The sequence below is a fragment of the Oryctolagus cuniculus genome, chromosome 1 (genome assembly GCF_051225735.1).
Source record: "Oryctolagus cuniculus isolate XC-2025 breed Fujian yellow rabbit chromosome 1, ASM5122573v1, whole genome shotgun sequence".
Lineage (NCBI taxonomy): Eukaryota > Metazoa > Chordata > Mammalia > Lagomorpha > Leporidae > Oryctolagus > Oryctolagus cuniculus.
In genome coordinates this window covers 123,881,002-123,907,623 of record NC_142867.1, presented here as the reverse complement: position 1 = coordinate 123,907,623, position 26,622 = coordinate 123,881,002, and the positions used below count along the sequence as shown (strand labels likewise).

The window sequence follows — 26,622 nt, the reverse complement described above, 5'->3', positions numbered from 1 at the left end:
CCGAGGTGCGCGTGCTAATCAGAAATGACAGGAGACTCGAGAAGCAAAAGGGACCAACCCAAAGCCAAGGGCAGGATTCTGTCCCCGAGGGGTAGTGGCATCCTTGGCAGCACCGGCATCAGTCGCTGTGTGCTGCGTCTGTCCCTGGAAACATCACCAAACTTGGGGAAAGGAAGTGACTGCCAGGGCAGGTGTGCCCTGAGTCTTGAGGCTGGTGCCTCAGCGGTAGCACCTGTTTGCCATCTTTCCTTGAAGTCAGTCATGAAAGTAGACAGAGGCCGGTGCTGCGGCTCACTAGGCTAATCCTCCGCCTGTGGCACCAGCACCCTGGGTTCTAGTCCCGGTCGGGGCGCCGGATTCTGTCCCGGTTGCCCCTCTTCCAGGCCAGCTCTCTGCTGTGGCCAGGGAGTGCAGTGGAGGATGGCCCAAGTGCTTGGGCCCTGCACCCGCATGGGAGTCCAGGAGGAAGCACCTGGCTCCTGGCTTCGGATCAGCGTGGTGCGCCGGCCGCAGCAGCCATTGGGAGGTGAACCAACGGCAAAGGAAGACCTTTCTCTCTGTCTCTCTCTCTCTCACTGTCCACTCTGCCTGTCAAAAAAAAAAAAAAAAAAAAAGAAAAAAAGAAAAAAGAAAGTAGACAGAATGGGAGGAGCTTTTATGTAAAATAAGTATCTAAGCAGATGAGGTAAAAGGATTAGGTGGCTGCTCATCGATAGAAGCAAGGAGAGGAAGTTCTGTGGCTGGTTTGGGAAAGATCTGTTCTTACGATCTCTGCAGATGATACGGGAGAGAACTTGAAATGGTTTTTTTTTTTGAAGTTCATGTGAAAAACATTCCAGTGCCTAATCCACTGTCAAGTGTTTCCTATGAGCTAAGTAAGCCATGTATTGAGGAATCTAGAATCAAAGGAGACTCCTGGCAGCAGCCATGGTCAGCCTGGGAAGTCAGCAGAGCCGCCAATGATCCTCTTAGGCTAAGCGAGTAGCTGGTGTCTGAAAACATTCTCCTCACCCTGCTAGAGAAGCCCTGAGAAGGAAGTTTATCTCTTACAAAGTGACTGTGGTCAGGCATTTCACTTAATCAAAAATAATTATTTTGCTTTCTTCCCTTAAATGATTATTTCACAACAAATTTAGTTTAGAGGCCGCTGCTCTTAAGTAATGAAGAGTTAAAAGCGTTGCTCACGTACCTTCTTCATTGCACAAACAAAGCTTTAAGAGCTCCGTTAATTCTTCCGTTGCAGTTCCCTACAGCTGCATGGGCGTCCCTGGTCACAGGTGTACACTTTGAGGGACTTCTCCTCCCCTCTCACAGCTATCTGAGCCTTCCCGCGGTGTTTTGAGGAACTTAGGAATGAGTGCTTGTGGGTAGCATAACTGAAATCCTGATGCTGTGTTGTGACTTGAGAGGGTACCCTGTGCATCCGGTCCTCGCCGAGCGTGACGGGTTTCTCCATGCAGTCCTGGGTGTTTGCGCTGAGTACCCACGTTCTCTCACTCGGAGTCCCTAGAGCTGCCTGAGTGTACAGATGGCTCGTCAGCTAAGGTGCAGTCTGTGATGGAACGAAAAGCAAAACTGACTGTTCTAGACAGGGGATGAAGCAATGTGCTTACCCTGGTTAGCGCGGCGTGCTAGCCCCTAGAACTACCCAGCTGCCTTGGAACTTGCCCTCCGCAGTTTCTAAGTAGGAAGTGATGAGGTGCTTTTGATCCCTTTATGGTGTGTGCTCAGGCCCCATACCTCACGGACACATTCACATCCATCCGAACTCTTTGTTTCCTTTTTAATTATTCTTTTGTAAAAATTAAGGTCTACAATTCATATAGCCTAAAATTCACCCTTTTAAAGTGGTTCTTGGACTATTCCTGAAGCTGCTCCGCTGTCACCGCTGTATAATTCCAGGACATTCGTCACCCCCAAAGGAAGCCCTGTATTTGTCTGCTCTTCCAAACCCACCCACGGCCAAGCGTTCTGCCCTGTAGTGCTCCTTTGTTGCTTGTTTTTGCTGAACACTTCCATCAGGCTGCAGACTTTTTTGGCTTACGGACTTCAGCAAGTGACGTTTGGCTGACTCCTCCAGCCTCCTGCATGTCCATGTGACTCGCCCTCTTTTCTTCCAAATCTTTCGTTTGTATCCTATTCCATTCTGGGGTTTGTCTCATCATACAGATCTTCTATTGAGAACACTTTGTTTGAATGTTGCTTAAATCCTTTCAGAAGCAAACACACCTACATAGACATAAAAGAAAAGCCAAAAAAAAAAAAAAAAGAGTTGTCTTGTCCAAGATGGCTTCCTTTTCCGCGCCTTTGCCAGGCCAGTCTTCTCTCCTCGTCCATGCCCAAGAGTTTGACTCCTTTGGGAAGCCTGTGATTGCAGAAAAGCCCCTCTCTCTGTCTACACCAGTGATCCCCCTGCACCCTGCACTTCCACCCTACATAATCTCGTTTGTGTATGTCTTTCAGAACGCAGCTCTTCAACATCTGTTTATTCGGAAGTCCTTCCGGCCTTTTAAGTGTTTGCAGTGTGGGAAGGCCTTCCGTGAAAAGGACAAACTGGACCAACACTTGCGCTTCCATGGGCGGGAGGGGAACTGCCCGCTGACCTGTGACCTCTGTAACAAGGGCTTCATCAGCAGTGCGTCCTTGGAGAGCCACATGAAGCTCCACTCGGACCAGAAGACTTACTCTTGCATTTTTTGCCCAGACTCCTTTGACCGCCTTGATTTGTTGAAAGATCACGTGGCCATTCATATCAATGATGGCTACTTCACCTGCCCAACTTGTAAGAAACGGTTCCCAGATTTCATCCAGGTGAGTGTCTCTGCTGCCGAGATTCCTGTCTGCTTCCTTCTTTGGTAAAAGAAACTTCAGTGTTTGGAAGATTGGGGCTGCCTGGCACCTGCGTTGTCATCCTTTCCTTGAAATAACTTTGGACTGGAGAATATTTTGTCCTCAAACTGCTTTTGATGCACAAAAGATGATGATCCTTGAATGTGCAGATCAGACATTGACACATTTTTTTACACACTTTTTAAAAAAAAAGATTTATTTGAAAGACAGAATGGCAGATTGAGAGAGAGAGAGAGAGGAAGAGAGAGAGAGAGAGAAAGAAAGAGAGAGATCTTCTATCCACTGGTTCACTCCCCAAATGGTAATGGCCTGGGCTGAGCCAGGCTGAAGCCAGGAGCCAGGAGCCAGGAGCTTCTTCCAGGTCTCCCATATGGGTTCAGGAGCCCAAACACTTGGACCATCTTCCCCTGCTTTCTCAGGCACATTAGCAGGGGGCTGGATTGGAAGTGGAATAGCCAGGACTTGAATCGGTGTCCTTATGGGATGCCAGTTTAAACATTTGTGTCACGTTACAAATAAAACTATCCAGATCTAGTTGTAATTTTGTGAGAGTCTTTCTTAATCCTTGTCCTTATCAGTTACTCATAAAATATGTAGAGCCTATTGAAGACATTCTCCCACTTTTGTAGACTAGAACCATCATCACCCTACCACCGTAGTTTCAGACTGTCTTGCTTTTGCGAGGTCTTATATTTTGGCATGAAACAAAGAGAGAGTTGGTGTACACTATACTGTTGTATCATGCACTGGCTGCCTCCTTGTAGTGTATTCTTTGTTACAACAAAATGGCTGAAGTTTCAGAATAATCAGGACTTCATTTGGACATCAAGTGATATTTTTATTTGCTAGTCAGTGAATAGTTGATTCTAAATGTCTTGTAGAAAGGACTTACCAAAGCCAAAGGAGACTAGGACTCATACTTCTGCCCGTATTGAGAGTCTTGGATGTTTTCTCACTTCACACACATGTTAGAAAGGTTGCTTTAAGATAGAATTCAATAGAAGAAGGAACTTCAATGAAAAATACTAAAAATACAAATAAAATTATAAGATAAAAAAATCTATAAAGTTAAAGACAAATGGAGTTTTAGAAAAGAAAGAAAGAAACTCCAACAATAATGAAGCAAAATGTCTTATAGGAACAGTTTGATGTGTCTCACCACTTAGCTCCCATCCACAGCTCTCCTCCGTTGTGTATGGATGGCTCGCAGAGTTTAATGGCCATCGTCCTTTATTTAAGTTAATGCAAAGTAAAGGGAACAACCCAGTTTGAGAAAGGTGACACTAGTACTGTGTTATTCTCATAAACAGGTAATTTTTTCTGTGTCCTCTAATTCATGTCTGTAATTCTTCAGAATCTGGTTTTAGATGTAGATGGATTGGTGGCTGACAGAGGCCAAATTGCTTCTGTGTGTGTTGAAGGCAGAAGAAAGTGAGGGAGAATTATTTTTTTTTATCTTCCTACAAGTAATTTTTAGCAAGATTCATTTAAACCGAAAGGAACTCTGCTTTCTTTATTTTTCATTTAAATGTTTTCTTCTAGGCATTTACTTTGTTTTATTTTAAATTAAAATTTTTTTTTTAATTTTATTCATTTGGAAGGCAGAGACAAAGAGCCAAGAAGAGAGAGAGATCTTCCGTCTGCTGTCTGACTTCCCAGACACCCACAATAGTGGGAGCTGGGCTGGGCCAGGCCAAAGCCTAGATCTAAATCCAGGTCTCCCATGTGGGTGGCAGGGACTTGGGCCATCCTCCACTGCTTTCCAGGCGCATTAGCAGGAAGCTGGATCAGAAGTGGAGCAGCCAGGACCGGAACCTGTGCTCCAAAATGGGATACTAGCATCGCGGGCAGTGGTTTAACCCTCCACACTACAGTGTGGGCCCCTCTTTTAAGAAAAATGTTCTCTAAGTGGTTAGGGCTTTAACCAAGCAAACATTCTTTATTCTCTTCATTTCATGGTAGAGGTTAAGATTTCCTATGCTTTTTGTTTTGTCTCTTTGTAGCAGGGATAATAATAGGTACTGAGGCCAGTCATCCCATCTGACTGGATTACTCGGCCAGGCTGGTGAAAGTCCACGGTAAAGCCTTTGGCTCCCTCTAGCGTTGGTGAACTGAGTTTCCCCGTGGTCTTCTCTTGCCAGGTGAAAAAGCACGTGCGCAGCTTCCACTCGGAGAAAATCTACCAGTGCACAGAGTGTGACAAGGCCTTCTGTCGGCCCGACAAGCTGCGGCTGCACATGCTTCGGCATTCGGACCGCAAGGACTTCCTGTGCTCCACCTGTGGGAAGCAGTTCAAGGTATGCCACCAGCGCACAGCCTGCAGGGCGAGCTCAGGCTAAGGATAAGCACTTTCCGTTGCGTCAGGTTTTCGCCCGCTTGTGAAGAACTTGCATCCTCACTTCACATCTCGTGTTTGCCCTTTGAAAATTAGGATGGAAAATTTGCCTTAGTTTCTCCCAAGAACTAATTGAGATTCTCTAAACATAGTCAAAATGCATCATCTGGTGCAAGAATCCAAACGTAGAATGACTTGCAGCACTACGTGACTGTTGAGGATTCCTGAGACGTCAATACATTGATTTACCACTTAGAAGTTTTAGGAAGCACTAACCCAGTATCAGGGCCTGTAACTGAGCCCTGCAGGCAGCAGGAGTCTCATCTGATGGAGGCGGGACATCTGAAGATGCTGAGAGGGCTTAGACTTCTTTGGGGAATGGCAATGATGCCTCCAAGGATTAAAATAAAAAGTACTAAGTATCAGTAAGTTGTCTGCAACTTACACCAAACCAAGAAAATACCAGTGATAGCTGCTTCGTCGGGAAATCAGATGAATCTGCAAAAGTGTCACTGAGTGATAATCTATTGAATGCAACTGCGGATTGCACTGTCCTGGAAAAAACTGGAGAAAAATCAGAAATGGGTCCAGGAGGGGAAACCCAAGAGCCTATTTGTAAAGAATATGAAGCTATTAAAGAGAAATAGGGAGTCATTTGTCAAAGCTTGAGTTTTATGGGATGTGTGTTATAGAATATAATATCAGTGGCTTTTAATATAGTAGCATGATCTGGAACTCTGTAGAGAACTACAATGTGAGAAGTATAAATGGTTCTGGATATTTTTCTGGTTCTTAATTTTTTAAACACATTAAATCTAGAAGGATCTGTATCTTTTAAAAAAAAAAGATTTTATTTAATTATTTGAGAGGTAGAGCTACAGACAGAGAGAGGGAGAAAAAGGTCTTCCATCGGATGGTTCAGTCCCCAAATGGCTGCAATGGCCAGAGCTGGGCCCACCCAAAGCCAGGAGCTTCTTCCAGGTCTCCCACACAGGTGCAGGGGCCCAAGCACTTGGGCCATCCTCCACTGCTTTCCCAGGCCATATTAGAGAGCTGGACTGGAAAAAGAACAGCCAGGACATAAACCAGCACCCATACAAGGTGCCATTGTCACAGCCGAGGCTTAGCCCACTATGCCACAGCAGTGGCCCCAGGATTTGTATCTTGTGAAACTGTCGGGCCATCCATTCAACACGCTTTGATAATCTTGGGCCAGATATCATTGTAACTGCTAGGAACATAAAATGTACATCTACTTCCGTTTTCCTCTGAACTTTCACTCAGTAAATTAGGCAGGCTTCAATCAGAGGAGCTAAACCAGGATGAATATCACATAGTGAGGGATTTTCTTAGAAGACTAAGATGTTAGGAGAAGTGGAGAAGTTGGAGCCTGAAGGGAGATTTTGGGAGGTCAGAGAAGTTGCTCTTGTACTCTCCAAAGCTCTGGTCTGGGTGGACAAATGAGAACTTCCCCTGGGAACGTGGGAACCAGGCTCCTCCAACTTCAAGCTGGCCCCTGTCCATGGTCTGTGTTGCTACAACTGGTGGTGGATGGGCGGTTGGCCAGTAGGGCTGGAGGTCGACAAGAGGGCAAGGCACCTGAGAAGACCTGCAGGCACCTCTGCCCTTGACGCTGCTCCTGGGCGTGGGAGCCACACTGTGAGGGGATTGCATTTCAGTGTAGTGCCCGTAGCCAAGTGGACACCGCACATAACCACTGCATGCCGTCAATGCAGCTCTCAGCCTGTACCCAGAGTCATTTTTCTAGAGAACACATCTGATGTCATGTTCCTTCTGAAAAACCCTCGAGTAGCTCTTCCCACAGACAGGCTCCCAGGTTCTTGTGACCTAGAAGACCCTGCAGGATCAGGCTCCCGGCACCTCCCTGGATCCTAGTGCTGCTGCTTTGCCCACGCTCTGCTTACATCCACTTATGTGTGGCATGTGCTCTCCTTGGGCTCTTGGATTTGCTCTCCTTCCTATCCCTGGCTTGAAATAAACTTTCGTACTCTCTCTCACGTCGTTTTGCCTCGCTTCATAAGAGGCATTTTTGGGTCCCTGGCTTAAGTGATTCTGCCCTGAATTACAAAGGCCTTTTGCTGGAAAACCCCATCAAAGCATGTAAGCATTGCAAGTGCCTGTCCTGCTATGGTTAAATCTCATGAGGGCAGCTTACCTAAAGGCGAAGTAGGACTTTCTGACTTGAAGGAGCTCACAGTGTCATGGGCAAATGAGACAGATGCATTCAAAAAATCCTGGTAGTTCCAAAGAGCAAAGGATAAGGTACTAGGAGAGTGATGGACTCTGTTTTGGGTGTGTAAGGGGAAAGGGACACTTTTGAATTCACTAAAGGGTAGACAAAGGGAGAGCATGAGGAATTGGGGGAGCAGCAGTGACTAAGGCAGTGCCACAGCCCGGAGATGGTGACAGGTGGAGAGATGGAGGGCCTGGTAAGAGGCCCCTGGTGAGATGCAGCCTGAGAAATAGGTTAAGCCAGCTCGTGATGCTGAATAATTAGATTTATGGTGAAGAGGGCTTCAGGGGTCTTAGAGCTGACTGCAGGCAGAGACTGTGGGCTTGGAGAAGAGGGTCCACATTCAAGACAGATGTTTGAGGAAGCCCAACAGGACCCCACATCTGTGTGGAAGGATGAAGGGGGATGATGAGGGGTGAGATCCATGGGTTGGGAGCTGGATGTTTGGGAACACAGCTGATACAAGGAGCTGGACTTAGGCCAGAGGGGAGGGTGGGGAGAGAATGGATCTGGGTTTGGAGATAGCAGGTTGGAAAGGCCTTGTGGAGGTTGGGCATTCAAGAAACACATGCCCTTCACTGCATGTTGGCCTGGCATGTGTTAGTGCAGGCTGAGTAGTCCCCATCCAGGATGCTTTGAACCAGAGTATTTCAGCTTTCATTTATTTTAAGATACTGAAATATTTGTGTACTTAGGACCCAAGTCTAAAAATTTACTTGAAAGGCAGAGTTTACAGAGAGAGAGAGAGAGAGGAATCTTCCATCTACTGGTTCACTTCCTAAATGCCCACAATGTACAGGGCTGGGCCAGGATGAAGCTAGGAGCCAGGAGCTTCTTCCAGGTCTCTCACGGGGTTGCAGGGGCCCAAGCACTTGGGGCATCCTCTGCTGCTTTCCCAGGTGCATTAGCAGGGAGCTGGATCAGAATTGGAGCAGCCAGGATGTGAACCTACCCACGTTGCAGGCAGAGGCTTTACCCGCTGACGCCACAGTGTCAGCCCTGAGAAATGATCTTTCTTAGGGCAATATTCTGAATCCAGTCTTTACCTTAGACTAAGCAATTTTGGCCAGGCTCTTTTGGACTTTCCAGGAATGAGAAGGGGTGGAGCCAGGGGGAAGGAGCAGTTGGGTCTCAACTCTGTTGTTTGCAAAAGAGGCAGGTAGGAGGGAGCCTACCTTTGGAACTTGGCACTTAGCTAGTAGGCATCAAGGAATATTTGTTGGATTACTGTACTGAAAAATGAAGTGGTTAAAAAAAAAAAAAAGGCTCTATACCAAAAGAGGGAAAAGAGGGAAGAACTGGCCTTGTAGAAAGGCTCAAATCTACACCAGATGAATAACAGTTCAAGAGAGAGAGCCGGAGGCCCTCCCTGGACAGAGAGCTTGCATGTTTTTGAGGTTGTTTTTTTTTTTTATTCTGGATGGGCTAGGCCTAATCTTTTCTTTATGGACTCAAAAAATTCAGCATGAATCATTGGATTCATAAATCAGAAGCTGAGTCCTAGGCCCTGCGCTCTATCCATAGCGGACAGTCTACATTTTTAGCTGGACCTCGAAGTCCTTGTGTGAAAGATTCTTGCTTGGGGCCGATGTTGTGGTGTAGTGGGTAAAGCTGCCACCTGCAGTGCCGGCACCCTATATGGGTGCTGATTCGAGTCCTGGCTGCTCCACTTCCAATCCAGCTTCCTGCTAATGTGCCTGGGAAGGTAGCAGAAGGTGGCCCAAGTCCTTGGGCCCCTGCACCCCCATGAGAGACCCAGAAGAAGCTCCTGGCTTTGTCCTGGCCCAACACTGGCTGTTGTGGTCATTTGGGGATGAACCAGCAAATGGTAGATCTCTCTTTCTTTCTCTCTCTCTTTCTGTAATTCTGCCTTTCAAATAAATAAAATAAATCTTTTTAAACATTGGTTTATTTGAAAGTCCGAGTTACACAGAAAGAGAAGGAGAGGCAGAGAGAGAGAGGTCCTCCATCTGCTGATCCACTCCCCAGATGGCCACAGCAGCTGGAGCTATGCTGATCCGAAGCCAGGAGCCAGGAGCTTCCTCTGGGTCTCCTACGTGGGTGCAGGAGCCCAAGGACTTGGGCCATCCTCCACTGCTCTCCCAGGCCACAGCAGAGAGCCAGATCGGAAGTGGAGCAGCAGGACTTGAGCCGGCGTCCACACGGGATGCCGGCACTGCTGGCGGCAGCTTTACTTACTACACCACAGTGCCAGCTCCCCCATCACTCATTTTCAATTTGTCTTAGAGTTCTTAAGCCCGTCCTTACTGCACGTACCCTATGAACTCCTCTATATAATGCAGTGTTCCCCCTCAAAAATCAGGGTGTACCTTCCCATTTAGTGGTGTTTTCTGGCTTGCCAGGGAATAAAGTCATTCCCGGCCACCTCCGTCCCGGTGTGCACCAGCACCCCAGCTAACCTAGATGCCTCTAGGAGATTGTGGTGACTGCAAATTTGTACGCTTTTCTCATTATTCCTTCAACTGAAAGTTTTCTACCCCACTCCTGTCCCCCTTTCCAACGCTTCCTTTCGAATAGCGAAAAGACAAACTGCGGGAACACATGCAGAGGATGCACAACCCAGAGAGGGAGGCCAAGAAAGCCGACCGCATCAGCCGCTCCAAGACCTTCAAGCCTCGCATCACGTCCACGGACTACGACAGCTTCACGTTCAAGTGCCGGCTGTGCATGATGGGCTTCCGGCGGCGAGGCATGCTGGTCAGTGCCAGGCGGCTGGGGGCTGCCGGGGGGTGATCGTGGCTCCTGCGTTGTCACCTGGAGCGGTTCTGTCTGTCCATGGCTGGGGGAGAAACAGGCACACAACTTCCCCAGCTGGAGCCCTCTCTGCTCCAGTCTCCGCGCCCTCCTGTGCCCCTGTCCGAGTGACCTCCTTCTCTCCTGCTTTCCATGGCTGCTTTTGTGTTTCTTCATCCTTTCAGTTTTTTTTTTTTTTTTTTTTTTTTAAGATTTATTTGAAAATCAAAGTTATGCAGAGAGAGGAGAGGCAGAGAGAGAGAGAGGTCTTCCATCTGCTGGTTCACTCCCCAATTGGCCTCAATGGCCGGAGCTGCACTGATCTGAAGCCAGGAGCCAGGAGCTTCTTTTGGGTCTCCCATGTGGGTGCAGGGGCCCAAGGACCTAGGCTACCTTCTACTGCTTTCCCAGGCCACAGCAGAGAGCTGGAGTGGAAGTGGAGCAGCTGGGTCTCAAACCAGCGCCCTTACGGGATGCTGGTGCTTCAGGCCAGGCCAGGGTGTTAACCCGCTGCACCACAGCACCAGCCCCCAGTCTTTTTTTTTTTTTTTTTTCTTTTACTCTTATTCCATTTTCTTTCCTCTCCTCTTCTGTGATCCCTAGAGTAGACTTTCTAGTGGGGGCATCTTTGCCTTCTCCTTGACCATGCCCCGTCAGTGCACCTGTGTTGTAGGTTTCAAATAGTAGTGGAAGGAGACCGTCTGTCACCGCAGGGCATGGCGGCCCAGCTGGCCAGTCCACTGCTCACAATGCGTTTTGCCCCTGTCAAAGTTGTGAGCATTCTGCTGGGACCTGGAAGGCCGTGGCACCATGTTTAAATTCCGAGCCATAGTTCCTATCTCAGTGTTCTCAGTAAAGCTAGGGCACGAAAGATACAAGACGGCGCTGCCTCGAGAGAATTCACCCAAGTCGTTCATGCCGGCGCGGTTTGTAGGTGTTGTAGCCGAAGCCCATCGATGACATCCACACCACCCAGCTCACACCCGGTTGTTTGCTGAATTGCTGGGAACTGCTCTTAGCTGTGCCTGTTAGTGTGCTGGGGTTGGATGGCTCTGGTGATGCTGATGTTAGCCACTAATCTTACTGTTTGGGGGCCCCTGGCTTCAGAGAACTGCAGCTGCCAGCACTCGTCGTCAGAGGCATTTGGTTAGCTTCTGTTAACAGAGGGGTCTCTTTTTTTTTTCTCTTTTGACCATTTTTCCCCCACTTTAGGTAAATCACTTATCAAAGAGACACCCAGACATGAAGATCGAAGAGGTGCCAGAGCTAACTCTCCCCATCATCAAACCCAACCGTGACTACTTTTGTCAGTACTGTGACAAGGTAAAGGGAGAATTCTGTTCTGATACACCCCTGTGGGCGCCCTGTAGGGAGCCCGTTATCTGCATGTCTAAATATGTTCTAGGATCTTGCAGGTGTTCTTAGCAGATGGTTCCCTGTCTCAGTAGTTCTCCATTCAGATAAAAAGGGCTACAGATACAGCCTCATTTTAAGCCAATTTTTCTCCTTAAGAATTTAGTTGGCTTTGTTTTTCTTATTGTACCTACTCTTTGTGGTTCTTGTTACAAAAGGAGAGACCTATTACCAAGAGCCTGGTATGGGAATTCATTTTAAACCCCTAAGATCTAAAATGAGAGTGTTTATCATCTTACTTTTAAAATATTGATAGCTTTTGGATTCCTAGAAGATTGAGTGGGACATGAAAAAGTGTTGAGATAGAATTCTGCACTGGTACTGCTCCAATTCTCTATTTGTGTGCAGTTGCAAAAAAAGACAAAAGAAAATATTTGTTAGTTGTTTCATTGTAAAATAATCTTATCATTTCCTTACATAGTGAAGTTTTGTTAGCTTAAAAATAAGAAACGTGTTTTTAAAGATTTATTTATATATTTGAAAGGCAGAGTTAGAGAAAGAGAGAGAGAGAGAGAGAGAGAGAGAGAGAGAGAGGTGTTCCATCCACTGTTTCCCTCCCCAAATGGCTGCAATGACTGGGGCTGGGCCAGGTTGCAGCCTGAAGCCAGGAGCTTCTTCTGGGTCTCCCATGAGAGTACAGGGGCCCAAGGTCTTGGGACATCCTCCACTGCTTTCCCAGGTACATTAACAAGGAGCTGGATTGGAAATGGAGCAACCAGGACTTGAACTGGCGCCCAAGTGGGATGCTGGAACTGTAGGCTGTGGTTTTAACCTGCTGCGCCACAACACCAGCCCCAAGAAACATTTTTTAAACATAGATTCCTCCACTAGAGGTTAATTCCTTTGGCAGATTCCTTGGCTCCCAGTAGTCAGCTATGTGCATCTTAGGCCGCTTTCAAATCAGTTTTCTTTGTCTGTACATCTACCTTTTAATTTATTTTATTAGATTTATTTATTTATTTGAAAATCAGAGTCACAGAGGGGGAGAGACAGAGAAACAGAGATCTTCCATTGCTGGTTCACTCCCCAGATGGCTATAATAGCCTGAGCTGGGCCAGGCCAAAGCCAGGAGCCAGGAGCTTCACCAGGGTCTCCCATAGGGTAGCAGGGGCCCAAATACTTGGGCTACTCTGCTGCTCTTCCCAGGCCACTAGCAGGGAGTTGGATCAGAAGTGGAACAGCTAGGGCACGAACCAGTACCCATGTGGGATGCTGGTGTCACAGGTGGCAGCTTGACCCACCACGCTACAGCGCCAGTGCCTGTATATTCACCTTTTAAACTTTAGGGTAATGGGTGTTGTTATAGTTGCAGTCTTAGATTTATAAACTCAAGGAAGATGCCTAGCATATCTGTATTATGTTCTTATCCTAATTTATGGTATATCCTTATTACCTTTCATTAGAGAATACGTTTCATTTTCATCTACATGAATCCTTTCCCTTATTTCCTCCTTGTGGGATTGCTAGATGGTTTGCCTTGAGCAAGAAAGCAGAACTGTACACTGCTCTCATGGCAGCGCATTTGAATTTGCAGGTTTATAAAAGTGCGAGTAAGCGGAAAGCCCACATTCTGAAGAATCACCCAGGAGCTGAGCTCCCGCCAAGCATAAGGAAACTTCGTCCTGCTGGCCCCGGAGAGCCCGACCCCATGCTGAGCACCCACACCCAGCTGACGGGCACCATCGCCACGCCTCCCGTCTGCTGCCCTCACTGCTCCAAGCAGTACAGCAGCAAGGTACGACTCCCCCGAAGCCACAAGCACTACCCGAGGCATCTCTTAGGAGGAGATGACTTCTCAGCGAGATGGCCAAGTAGCTCCTTTGGACTGGATAAGGGACTAAAAGAGTTGTTCCCGTAGTCCCTATAAACAGGGGCCACAGCAAAGGATGGGAAGACAGTACTGTGGCATTTCCCCCGGAGCCGGGGATGCCTGACCCTCGTCGGTTTCCCTCAGCCTGCACAGGGCTCCCTCTGTGAGGGTTCCATGCTCATAGTTTATGAGTTCCTGCTGTTGGGGGCACAGCAGAGGAACTTAGGCAGTGGTCCCTGGAAAGGGGGCCGTTTTTGCTGGGGGATTTACTGCCCACAGTAGCGTGGCTGGGGGATGCTGTGAGGTGCCCAGCTCTTGCCTGGTGGAAGATGATCCTGTGGATTTTTACTTCTTTTCTGCCCCTTGCCTTTTTTTTTTTTTTAATCTTTCATAGTGTGCCATTTTAGTAAGTATAGGCATAGAGTCAATGTTGCTCAAATTTTTTTTTTGAAAGGCCAACAGAGCGAGTGAGAGAGAGATAGAGAGACAGGGGGAGATACAGAGTGAGCTGCCATCTGCTGGTTCACCCCCCAGATGTCCGCAATGGGCATGGCTGGAATGGGGCTGAAGCCAGGAGCTGGGAACTCAGTCCAGGTCTCCATCATCAATGCCTCCCAGGGTCTCCATTAGCAAGAAGCTGGAGCCAGGAATCAAACGCAGATACTCTGCTGTGGGATGTGTACATTTTAGCTGCTTGGCGAAATGCCGCCTCTGAATTTTTCTTTCTCCTTAAGGATCAAGAGAAAAGACCTTAGGCACCTTTGGAAGGTTTGCATATAAGACCGAAAGTGACTAATTTCAGTAACTACTCTTGGTTTTTTGCCTTACTTTTTCAGACCAAGATGGTCCAACACATTCGAAAGAAGCATCCAGAGTACGCCCAGCTCCCCAACACCATCCACACACCCTTGACGACGGCCGTGATCAGCACTGCCCCAGCTGTGTTGACGACAGATAGTGCCACTGGAGAGACTGTGGTGGTAAGTCCGTGGCGAGGAGGAGGGGCTCCTCTCCCGCAGCACCCTGGTGTCTTCAGAACGCCAAAGCCACGTCCATCTTGTGAGTCAGGGGGCTGCACCTGTGGCCAGTTATTGTTCAGCTTCCTGCAAAAGGCATTACGATTAGGACTGGGTCCTGGCGGATGCCTTCCAGAACTCCGTGCCAGGGGAACCTGGAATTTCAGTGCAGCTCAGGGCCTGCAGCATTGTCGGGTCCTCAAGAGCAGTGCCGCTGGGTCACACGCAGACAGGCAGACGCGCGTAGCGGTAGCTGCTGGTGTAGATATTGAGATAATCTCCCAGCATCCTCTCAAGCTCAGAGTATTTCTCCTGGGTTCAGGGATAATTTGTAGCTCTGTGACCCATCAGTGAGAGACACACTAAAGTCTGGTAGGATTGAAGAGCACTGGAATAGCTGCAGACCGTCATGTCACCAGTGAATGTGCGGTGTGCTTTTTTTGTAGACAACAGACCTGCTCACCCAGGCAATGACAGAGCTGTCCCAGACCCTAACAACAGACTACCGAACGCCCCAGGGGGATTACCAGAGGATTCAGTATATCCCTGTGTCTCAGTCTGCCTCTGGTCTGCAGCAGCCTCAACACATACAGCTTCAAGTGGTGCAGGTAGCCCCGGTACGTATCACCTTCCTTGCTCTTCAGCTCTGGGAACACCACGGTGCCATCAGCCAGGCCGGGAGCTGGGGTCAGTTCTCAGAAGAGCAGCCGGCTCTGCATGACGTACCCTTGCACGTGCATCCTGAGACCCAAGCACTTGTGAAACGCCCACCTCTGGCCTCCCCGGGCTGGTGAGAGCCCTGGACTCAGCGTTGTGAGAGATGGCTGTCTTAGGGAGTTGGGGATTCTCAGTCTGGCATATTTAGTACCTTGTGCTACTGCAGGGCAGTGCTATTGCAGGACAGTCAGTCTGGGCCTCTTCCCAATGCTTCATCTTCTAGCATCTGGGCTGAGTCCCTGGGAATGAGCCCGTTTGCTAAAGCCCTACCTGGATATCGAGTGATGTGTATTCCTGGGAGGTTGGAAGGAAAATGTTTGATTCACTCTCTGGATATCAGTCAGGACATTTTTTAGTAAAGAGGTACAATGGTATTTCTTCTACCATGTAAGTCTTACTGATCAGGAGCTAAAAGCCACAGTTCTCCCAGAACTATTGCATTGTTTAATTTTGCCAAGGAAGTGTACTCTAGGCACCAGAGGACAATCTTGTTGCTTTGAAATCATCTGGATTCGGAAAATTTAAAACCAATGTGGATATAGAAAATGAGAAGTTTTTATTATTATTATTATTTATTACATGGAAAGGGAGAGACAGAAAGAGAGATCTTTCATTGGCTGGTTTACTCCCCAAATGGCCACAATGGCCAGAGCTGGGCCAGGCTGAAGGCAGGAGCTGGGAGCTTCATCTGGGTCTTTCACGTGGATGGCAGAGGGCCTGACATTTAGGCCATCTTCCACTGCTTTTCCCTGCCATTAGCAGGGAGCTGGATCAGCAGTGGAGCAGCCGGGACTCAAACCAGCACTCATACGGGAAGCCTGTCTCGCAGGCAGCAGCCGGCTCAACCACTGTGCCATAGTGCTGGCCCCAGAAAATGACAAGTTATCACAGTCATTGACTTGGCTTGACTCTTGTTTTTCTTGGGGGGGGCTTTCTTGGCTTTAGGCTGTGGAGGAATCTATGAGTCTTGAAGTTGTCTATAAAACATCATCCAGGCCGGCGCCGCAGCTCACTAGGCTAATCCTCCGCCTTGCGGCGCCAGCACACCGGGTTCTAGTCCTGGTTGGGGCGCCGGATTCTGTCCCGGTTGCCCCTCTTCCAGGCCAGCTCTCTGCTGTGGCCCGGGAGTGCAGTGGAGGATGGCCCAAGTGCTTGGGCCCTGCACCCCATGGGAGACCAGGAGAAGCACCTGGCTCCTGGCTTCGGATCAGCGTGGTGCGCCGGCCGCAGTGCGCCGGCCGCGGCGGCCATTGGAGGGTGAACCAACGGCAAAGGAAGACCTTTCTCTGTGTCTCTCTCTCTCACTGTCCACTCTGCCTGTAAAACAAACAAACAAACATGATCCAGATGCCTATTACTTGGGGATTTGGGGGTGGGGGTGTACTTTAGGCAGATTTTGAAAAATGTCAGTGAAATGTAAAAGATTAGGAACCACAATGACAAACTAAAAGAAAATTCTCTCCTTTGATCTCTTTTAACTGTAAAAGGTTGACCGTTACATTTAATTGAAATTTGAGGACGGAAGATTGTTTGCTCTAAGAGCTTCTCATTCAGCTTATTATTAGGAACTCTGAGCATATCCCTGCCCTCTTCCAGAATTTAATGGTTAGTGGCTTATGTTTCAGAAGCATAATATTTGAAACCATTTTTTTCTGTGCTCCGGTCTGCCCTGGCTTAGGGATGGGACCTGTGGGAAGGCCTCCTTGGATCTGATGTTCCAGCCGTTCTGTTTCTGTCGGGGTCTGGAAGGAACTGCCCTTAACCTCAGTCAGTACTCACACGTGTCTGGTTTCTGGGCCCGTTTTTCTCTCCCGCCAGGCCACCTCCCCCCACCAGTCTCAGCAGCCCACTGTGGATGTCGGCCAGCTGCATGACCCCCAGACCTACACCCCGCATGCCATCCAGGTGCAGCACATCCAGGTGACAGAGCCCACCACCTCAACTCCCTCGCCCTCCCAGGTACACTTTTTTAAAAAAATTTGTTTAAAGACTTATTCATGGGGACCGATGCTGTGGCATAGTAGGTAAAGCTGTCACCTGCAGTGCCGGCATCCTATATGGGCACCAGTTCTAGGCCCAGCTGCTCCTCTTCCGATCCAGCTCTCTGCTATGGCCTGGGAAAGCAGTGGAGGATGGCCCAAGTCCTTGGGCCCCTGCACCAGTATGGGAGACCTGGAAGAAGCTCTTGGCTCCTGGCTTTGGATCAGCACAGCTCTGCCCATTGTGGCCAATTGGGGAGTGAACCTCTCTTTCTCTCTCTTCTCTCTACCTCTCCTCCTCTCTCTGTGTAACTCTTTCAAATGCATAAATAAATCTTTTTTAAAAAGAGAGATTTATTTATGTATTTGAAAGGCAGAATTAGGAGAGAGAGATTTTCCATCTGTTGGTTCACTCCCCAAATGGCTACAGTGTCCAGGGTTGGGACTGGCTGAAGCCAGGAGCCAGGAGATTCTTCTGGGTCTCCCATGTGAGTGCAGGAGCCCTGGGACTTGGGCTGTGTTCTGCTGCCTTCCCAGGCGCGTTAGCAGGGAGCTAGTTTGTAAGTGGAGCAGCTGGGACTCGAACTACCAGCACTCATATGGGATGCTGGTGTTGCAGGTGACGGCTTAACCTGCTGAGCCACAATTTTGATCCCCCCAGGTACACTTCTGTGTGAAATGTTCTGACAATTTAACATGGTCTCAGGGACCATATGAGTTAATAATGGTGAAGACATTTTTAGACCCAGCCTCAACTTTTGAGACTGTATCTTTATTTTTGAACCTTAATTAAAGAGTCTTATCTTTGCCTCCAGTTTTTATATTGGTAAAGACACACATATATCAAGTGATGAGCGCTCCTTCCCACTTGGAGCCCTGTGATATGAAATCCTAGAAATGACACTGGCCTTTGCTTCTCACTGTAAATGCAATTGCTAAATTGCCTCTGTAATTTGGTGTGCTGACTTGGTGGAGTCTTACTGTGTTTGTGTGATTGAGTCATTTTGTAAGATGTATACTTAAGTTCTGGGGGTTTTGTGGAGGAATGATTGTTTATCAGGGAACCAAGGACCTTTTAGTAGAAGAAGTGGTCTTAGTCTTGAAGGAAAAGTCCAATTTCCATACGGTATAGAGGAAAGTATTACAGTCTGAATAAGCTCACACGGTTAGTGAAGACAGTCATGGGAAATTGTGGTACATTCCATTCAGGTTCATAACAGGAAGTGATGTTTGGGAAGAAAGTTGGGAAGCTAGTTTGGGGCTGGTTTGTGGAGGACCTGGAGTGGCAGGCTGTGGAATGCGGGCTTCAGCTTACAGTCAGCAGTAGGCCCTTCCAAGCAGATTAGTGGAGATTGTGACTTGTGGTTTCTGTTTGTGTTCCAAACTAGCTTTGTCACTTAGCCAAGTTATTTCACTTCCAAGGTTTTTTTTTTTTTTTTTTTAACCTCATGTTATAGTTTTGCTTTCATTAGTTTGCCTTTCTTTTTTCTTTTTTTAACATTTATTTTATTTATTTAAAAGACAGAGTCACAGAGAGAGGTAGAGACAGAGAGAGAGGTCTTCCATCCGCTGGTTCACTCCCCAGATGACCGCAACGGCCAGAGCTGCACCGATCCGAAGCCAGGAGCCAAGAGCTTCTTCTGGGTCTCCCATGCGGGTGCAGGAGCCCAAGGACTTGGGCCATCCTCCACTGCTTTCCCAAGCTATAGCAGAGAGCTGGATCGGAAGAGGAGCAGCTGGGCCTAGAACCAGCACCCAAATGGGATGCCGGCGCTTCAGGCCAGGGCGTTAACCTGCTGCACCACAGCTCTGGCCCCATAGTTTGCCTTTCTAATTTTATCGAAATTAGGTTTCTGCAGACTCCTTTGAAGACAGATTAGAATTTTGGAGTTACAGTTGCGTTTCATAAATTCCGCTGTTACTTAAAATATTATTGCTTTAGCTGTGATGACTCCGGTATTCGAATTCATGGTAGTCTGATTTACTTCCTTGGCTGACTTGTGAGTCTTAGCTGCACTGTAAATTCATCATTCCCTACTCTTCCTTCTCTTTCTCCCCAGGTAGCTGGGCAGCCTTTGAGCCCCTCTCCCCAGCAGTCTCAGCAGGGGCTCAGTCCCTCCCACATACCAGGCGGTTCTTCCACCCAAGGGCAGGCCCTGCAGCAGCAGCAGAACTCCTCTGTCCAGCACACGTACCTGCCCAACGCTTGGAACTCCTTCCGTGGCTATCGTGAGTGAAAACGACAGGGACGGTGCTGTATATTTAGGCCGTGGGTGGGGATGTCTTGTCCTGGAGCATAGTGCCATCCACTTTATAGTAGCACTCAGGATGAAAATATCAAGTGGTCATTTTCCACACTCTATAATGCATGTATGTCAAGGTTTTGTGACAAACTTCAAGGCACCATGTTGATCTCAGAGAGCCACCTTGGTATGGCGTCTTCAGACGTTAATGCTGGAGAAAGTGCAGGTAGGGAACTTACATAGGATGGATGCATGGAGGGTATGTTGGTGGCAGAGATTCGTCCCTTCCACCAATGTTTATTGAATGCCTGTGCCAGTCACTGGACCCTGGGTTTGCAAAGATTCCTGTTGACACTAACTGTTAGCCAGCTTCCAGCAAGCTCTCATCATATGCCAGGAATGATTCTGAGCCGTATATGTCACATTCGGTATTCACTAAAACCTGGGAGGTAAATACAGTTGCCATTTGCATTTTACGGATAAGACAACTCAGACATAATGAGTTGTAAATGGACTCTGACTCCAGTGTTCATCCTTGAAATTGCTCCTCTGGGCTGCTTCTCCTAATGAGCTCCTCTGGGCTCAAAGAGACCATCACCTGGTACAGGGCATAGATGTGCGGGTTGTTCCCAAGCCCTGAGATGGGTGCTGGGCAAGTGGGAATAGGCGGGCTGCGGGAGTTGAGACTAGGCAGAAATCTTGGTGGCAGCCATAGCTTTGGGCACGGGCTGGGAAAGATAAGGCTTTTACCATAGAAGGTGTGGAAGGAATGGAAGTAGAGGTTAACAGTTAGGCCTCACTAGGAGGAAAAGGGGAAGAGAGCAGGGCGGCATTGACCTTCCTCCTACTGTTGGTTTTTCGGGGTCTGTCTCTGTTTTGATTTATACTTGGCTGTGTTAGGTGGATTTGCTGTGGAGTCAGGCTCACACCATTGAGTCATTTTTGTAACCTGTTCCTTTAACTATCGGTGATCATGACGAGGGCCCAGTCTGGTTCTCAGTCAGGAAACGCTCTCTTGCTTGCAGTAAATACCAGTAGAATACAGGACATTGACATTCACACTCAGTTTAATGCCTGTGATAAAAGTGGAGTGATAAAGATATCCTCGGTAACAGTAGTCTGAGTTAGCATTCTAACCTGGAGAAAAGATTCTGGAACTGAAGTTTTTTATTAGGAAAAAATGTCAGAATGTTCAAAAGTAAAGGGAACAGTATAATGAATCCTGCTGTACCCATAGCCACGGTTTCAGCCCTGAGCCTTTCTCATCTTTACTCCCACATTCTCTTCCGTCTTCCAGTTGGATGGGCACACATCACATCATCTCATCCTTAAGTATTTTAGTGGGTAGCTCTAGAACAAAAAGACTGATTTTTGTTTATTTATTATTTTTTGAAGGTTTGTTTGTTTAAAAAGCAGATTGACCGAGAGAGAGAGAGAAAGGTCTTCTGTCTGCTCGTTCACTTCCCAGATGTATACAACAGCTAGATTTAAGCCAAGCTGAAGCCAGGACCCAGGGACTCCATCTGGGTCTCTCACATGGATGCAGGGGCCCAAGCACTTAGACCATTTTCCACTGCTATCCCAGGCCACAGCAGAGAGCTGGATCGGAAGAGGAGCAGCCGGGACTAGAACTGGTGCCCATATGAGATGCCGGCGCTTCAGGCCAGGGCTTTAACCCATTGTGCCACAGCGCTGGCCCCTGAAGGACTTCTTTTTAAAAACATGGCTCTATACAACACAGCATTCCCAAACCCAAGAAGAAACGACAGCAGTTCTTTAATGCATAGAAATATGCTTCCAGTACCCAGTGTTCAGATTTCCATGATTGTCTCAGAAATTATTTTTTAATTGTTTGTTCAAATTGGGCTCCAAATAAGGTCTATCCATTGGCATTGATAATTTCTTTGAGGCTGTTTTAAAATATGCATTCAGCCGGCGCCGCGGCTCACTAGGCTAATCCTTCACCTTGCGGCGCCGGCATACCAGGTTCTAGTCCCAGTCGGGGCGCCGGATTCTGTCCCGGTTGCCCCTCTTCCAGGCCAGCTCTCTGCTGTGGCCCGGGAAGGCAGTGGAGGATGGCCCAGGTACTTGGGCCCTGCACCCCATGGGAGACCAGGAGAGGTACCTGGCTCCTGCCATCAGATCAGCGCGGTGCGCCGGCTGCAGCGCGCTGGCTGCGGCAGCCATTGGAGAGTGAACCAACGGCAAAGGAAGACCTTTCTCTCTGTCTCTCTCTCTCACTGTCCACTCTGCCTGTCAAAAAAATAAATAAATAAAAAATAAATAAAATATGCATTCACTGTCTCTTGTATGTAATTTCTGTGTTAAAGAAATTGGGTCGTTTGTCCTATAGTTTTCCCACTTCTAGATTTTTTTTCTAGGGCTATCATTTAATAAGCTTTCCTCTGTCCCTCTTATATCCTACACTCTGGCAATTAGAAACTGAGGTTTGATCAGGTTCAGATTCAGTATTTTCCACCCAAGATACTTAGTAACTGGGTACTTCCATCAGGAAGCACATAATGTGAGGTTGCCTCTCTTTTTGTTAAGAACCGGCAATATGCGGCCAGCGCTGTGGCGCAGTGGGTTGAAGCTGCTACCTGTAGTGCTGGCATTCCATCCGGGCACTGGTTTGAGTCCTGGCTGCTTCTCTTCCGATCCTGCTCTCTGCTATGGCAGAGAAGGCAGTGGAAGATGGCCCAAATCCTTGGGCACCTGTACCCACGGGGGAGACCCAGAAGAAGCTCCTGGCTCTTGGCTTCAGATCAGCTCAGCTCTGGCCGTTGGGGCCATCTGGGGAGTGAACTAGCAGATGGAAGACCTCTCTCTCCTTCTCTCTCTCTCTTTCTGTAACTCTGCCTTTCAAATAAATAAATAAATCTTAAAAAAGAGACAACAGTGTTCATTCCTTAGCTCTGTAATTTCATTGGGGTTTGCAAAGCTGTGGTGTCTAGCTAGTTCACGACCAATTAGTTAGCTAGCTAGAAAAATTGCATGAGGGAGAAAATTTTATCTTAAGTACCATGTTACTATGAGGTACAGTTTAGATGAGCAAGACAGAAGTGCTTTAAGTATTTGACTCAAATACCCACCCCCTCTCCTTACTTAGCAGTTTTTGAAATACTGAGTTGGTTTCTTAGTGTTGTCCAAGGTGACTGTGAGAGGCAAGCATGTGTGTGGTGTGTGTGTGTGTGCTTAGTGTCATTTTGTACTCATGGACTTCAACACATGATATTTTTCAGCCTAGTACAGTTGCTCTTGTTCATGCTCGTGCTCCTCTTTTTACCTGGTAGACGTCCCTTCAAACTGGCTCCTATGTCTGTCTTTCCCTCACAACATCATAGCCATAATATCTTGTGTGTGGTGAGATGTGATGTTCCTGGCTTGTCTGTTACATCATTCTCTCTCTCTTGATGTGCTTATTTGAAAGGCAGAGTTATAGGCAGGAGAGAGAGAGAGAGAGAGAGAGATTTCCACCTGTTGGTTCATTCCCCAAATGGCTGCAACAGCTGGGGCTGGGCCAGGCTGAAGCCAGGAATCAGGAGCTTCAGCCAAGACTCCCCTGTGGGTGGCAGAGGCCCCAACACTTGATCCATCTTCTGCTGCTTTCCCAGGCACATTAGCAGGGTGCTGGATCAGAAGTGGAGTAGCCAGGACTTGGAGCCATGCCCGTATGGGATGTTGGCACTGCAGACAGTGGTTTAACCTGCTGTGCTACAGTGCCAGCCCCATCTATTACATTTTCTGTCCAGGTCTGCAAATCAACCATTTTCCCAAGAAGCTCTTGCTCCTTCTAGTCACAATATTATTTACAGATTATCAGCAGAGGGCCTGCACTGATAGGCTGGTGTGGTAGGTTAAGCATCTGCCTACGGTGCCAGCATCTCATATGAGCGCTGGTTCAAGTCTTGGCTGCTCCACTTCCAATCCAGCTCTCTGCTATGGCCTGAGAAAGCAGTAGAAGATGTCTCAAGTACTTGGGCCCCTGCACCTGTATGGGAGACCCGGAAGAAACTTCTGGCTCCTGGCTTTGAATCGGCCCAGTTTTAGCCATTGTGGCTAAATAAATCTTTTTAACAAAAAGAGAGAGAGAGATTATCAGCAGAGTGCTAGGATAAACTTTGGTTTCAATTTACTTTAATGACACTGGTGGTGAAATAAAATTGTATTTGGATTATATTGTGATTGCTCGGCAACTGTGGACATGTTTGTGCAAGTAATTCACGTCTGAATATAAAAGATAAAAATATTAGGCTAAAAGATAAATATTTGCAATTTATTTCAGGGTTTCAACAAAATGTTGAATATTTTTCTTTATGAAGATTCAAGAATCACCTTTGAGGGGGATACATTGACTGTCTCTGATGCTCAGTAGCCCTGTGGCCTCTTCTCGTCTGGTCGGTTCTTATCAGAGATGGCTTTTGCTATGTGAAGAAATCACATCGTAAGATTTGCAGCAAGCAAATCCATGGAAAAATGTCTTAGTGGGGAATATAACCACTGGTTAAGTACAACAGATAGTCTCTGACTTTTAATGGTTCAACTTACAATCTTTCAACTTTAAGGTGATGTGAAAATGTACCCATGTAACTGTTTATTATTTATTTCTTTTCATTTGTTTGATAGGCAGAGAGACAGAGACAGACAGAGAGATCTACCTGCTTGTCCACTCCATGAATAGCCACAACAGTGAGGCTGGGCTAGGCTGAAGCTAGGGGTCCCAGAATTCATGCAGGTTTCCTTTGTGGGTGGCAGAACCCCAAATCCTTGAGCTGACTTCTGCTGCCTCCCAGTGTGCACAGAGCAGGAAACTGGCATCAGAAGCAGAGCTGGGACTTGAACCCAGACCTTGATATAGGATGCAGGCCTCCCAAGCAGCATCTTAACCACGGCACCAAACACCCTCCCCCATGTAACCATTCTGTTTTTCACTTTCAGTACCACGTTCAATAAGCTACATGAGATATTCAGCACTTCACTTTGTGTGAGATGATTTTGCCCAGCTGTAGGTTGGTGTCGGTGTTCAGAGCATGTTGAAGGCAGGCTTGGCTAAGCTGTGATGCTCAGTAGGTTAAGTGTAGCAAATGCATTAGGATATTTTCAGTTCACAATGGGACTATCAGGTTGCAGCCCTGTCTCCAGAACTTGGATTGAAACGAGACCACTGAACTGTGGCTATTTCTTCTTTTTCAGCGTCCGAGATTCAAATGATGACACTTCCCGCTGGTCAGTTTGTGATTGCAGACACCAGTGTGCCAACTCCTGTTACTACTGGACAAGTGAAGGCAGTCACTTCGGTAAGCTGTGCCACTCAGTTAGGTTTTTCCTGTCCACTTTGTGATGCTATCTCATAGTCCTTATTGGTTCACTCTGTTTTTGCACAGTGAATGAGGAATTCCTTGAAACCAGAGTCTTGCTTTTTAACACATTATTCTCAATGACGTGCCCAGGAGGCTGGGCGACAGCAAATGCCTAACAAATATCTATTAAAATAATAACTCTAATGTACCTCCTAGATCCATTCATATATGTGGTCACTGTTTTATGTGCTTCCATGCAAGGCTGTGAGTCTTCAAAACTGTTGGTCTACAGCTGGGTTGGGAGAGATGAATTAAACTAGGGAGGTGTTGAAAACATACTATTGTGCTAATCCTCTGCCTTGCGGCGCCGGCACACCGGGTTCTAGTCCCGGTCGGAGCGCCAGATTCTGTCCCGGTTGCCCCTCTTCCAGGCCAGCTCTCTGCCGTGGCCAGGGAGTGCAGTGGAGGATGGCCCAAGTCCTTGGGCCCTGCACCCCATGGGAGACCAGGATAAGTACCTGGCTCCTGCCATTGGATCAGTGCGGTGCACCGGCAGCAGCGTGCCAGCCGCAGCAGCCATTGGAGGCTGAACCAACGGCAAAGGAAGACCTTTCTCTCTGTTTCTCTCTCACACTGTCTACTCTGCTTGTCAAAAAAAAAAAAAAAAAAAAAAAAAAAGAGAGAGAGAGAGAGAGAGAAAAGAAAAGAAAACATACTATTGTTTATTTATTTGAAAGGCAGAGGGAGGGAGACACATGCACACACAGAGTGAGAGATGGGGATGGGGGGTTAGGGGAGAGCTCTTCCATTTGCTGTTTCATTCCCCAAATGCCTGAAACAGCAGAGGCTGGGTCAGGCTGAAGCCCAGAGCCAGGACCACCATCTGAGTCTCCCAGGTGGGTGGCAGGGACCCAAGGACTGGACCCATGACCTGCTGCCCCCCAGGGTTAGCAGGAAAACCCTGCCCCTAATTACAGGGCTGTTGTAAACAGTTCATCTATTTCTTGATGGAAAACATTGCCACGTATTATCTTATGATATTTAACTTGGGCAGGTACAGTGTTGATTGTATCTACAAACCTGTTTTTATCTTTGCTAGTTTGTTCTGGCATGCTTCTAAGTTAGTAGAAGACAGAGGAGGGCAGGCATTTGGCATAGTTGTTAAGACTCTGTTGGGATGCCCGGAGGATCTGGGTTCATGTCCTGGCTCCACTTCCAGTTCCAACTTCCCGCTAATGTGCACCCTAGGGAGGTAGCAAGTGATGGCTCAAGTAGCCATGTCCTTAACACCTATGTGGGAAACCGAATGAAGTTCCTGGCTTTGGCCTGACTCAGCCTCAGCTGTTGTAGGCATTTGAAGACTGAACTGGCAGATGGAAGATCTCTCTGCCTATCTCTCTCTCTCTGCCTCTGTCTGTATCTATTAAATTACAAGACACACTCTTAGAGGAACTAGTTTCTGTGGTCTGGTGTATAGCGTGGTGGCTATAATTAATACTAATGTCTTGTACATTTGTAAACAGAGCAGATCTTAAATGTCCTTACCACAAAAGTACTAAATATGTGAGGTGATGGATATGAACGGCTTGATCCAAGATATTCATAATGTGTGTGTGCAAACATCACATCGAACCTCCTGGATGTATGCAGTTGTTCGTCATCGGTTACGCCTTAATAAAGCTGGACTTGGGGGAGAAGAAAACGCCAGTAACTGTCTAAGGATATTGGGATAGTCCTAGGGGCGGCCGACTTCCCAGGAGGCCTCAGAGGGCAGTGGGGAGGTTTGTGGCACCAGAAGGCTGTTTTTTAAAGGCACATTGAGGGGCCGGTGCTGTGGCATAGCAGGTAAAGCTGCCGCCTGTGGTGCTGGCATCCCATTTGGGCGCTGATTTGAGTCCTGGTTCCTCCACTTTCAATCCGGCTCTCTTCTATGGCCTGGGAAAGCAGTACA

The 26,622-nt window shown here is 47.7% G+C and overlaps 1 protein-coding gene across 2 annotated transcripts in view; it reads left to right on the top strand.

Annotated features, from left to right (window-relative positions):
* Window positions 1–26,622, top strand: part of PRDM10 (PR/SET domain 10) — a 118,333-nt gene that overhangs the window by 86,056 nt on the left and 5,655 nt on the right. For both annotated transcript variants that reach the window (XM_051847849.3, XM_089314321.1), the window contains exons 12-21: window positions 2,464–2,811; window positions 4,992–5,147; window positions 9,978–10,157; window positions 11,406–11,516; window positions 13,141–13,341; window positions 14,253–14,396; window positions 14,879–15,049; window positions 16,968–17,108; window positions 19,189–19,357; window positions 24,565–24,668. In XM_051847849.3, the coding sequence (XP_051703809.1) occupies window positions 2,464–2,811; window positions 4,992–5,147; window positions 9,978–10,157; window positions 11,406–11,516; window positions 13,141–13,341; window positions 14,253–14,396; window positions 14,879–15,049; window positions 16,968–17,108; window positions 19,189–19,357; window positions 24,565–24,668 (1,725 nt within the window). The remainder of the gene's footprint in view (window positions 1–2,463; window positions 2,812–4,991; window positions 5,148–9,977; window positions 10,158–11,405; window positions 11,517–13,140; window positions 13,342–14,252; window positions 14,397–14,878; window positions 15,050–16,967; window positions 17,109–19,188; window positions 19,358–24,564; window positions 24,669–26,622) is intronic.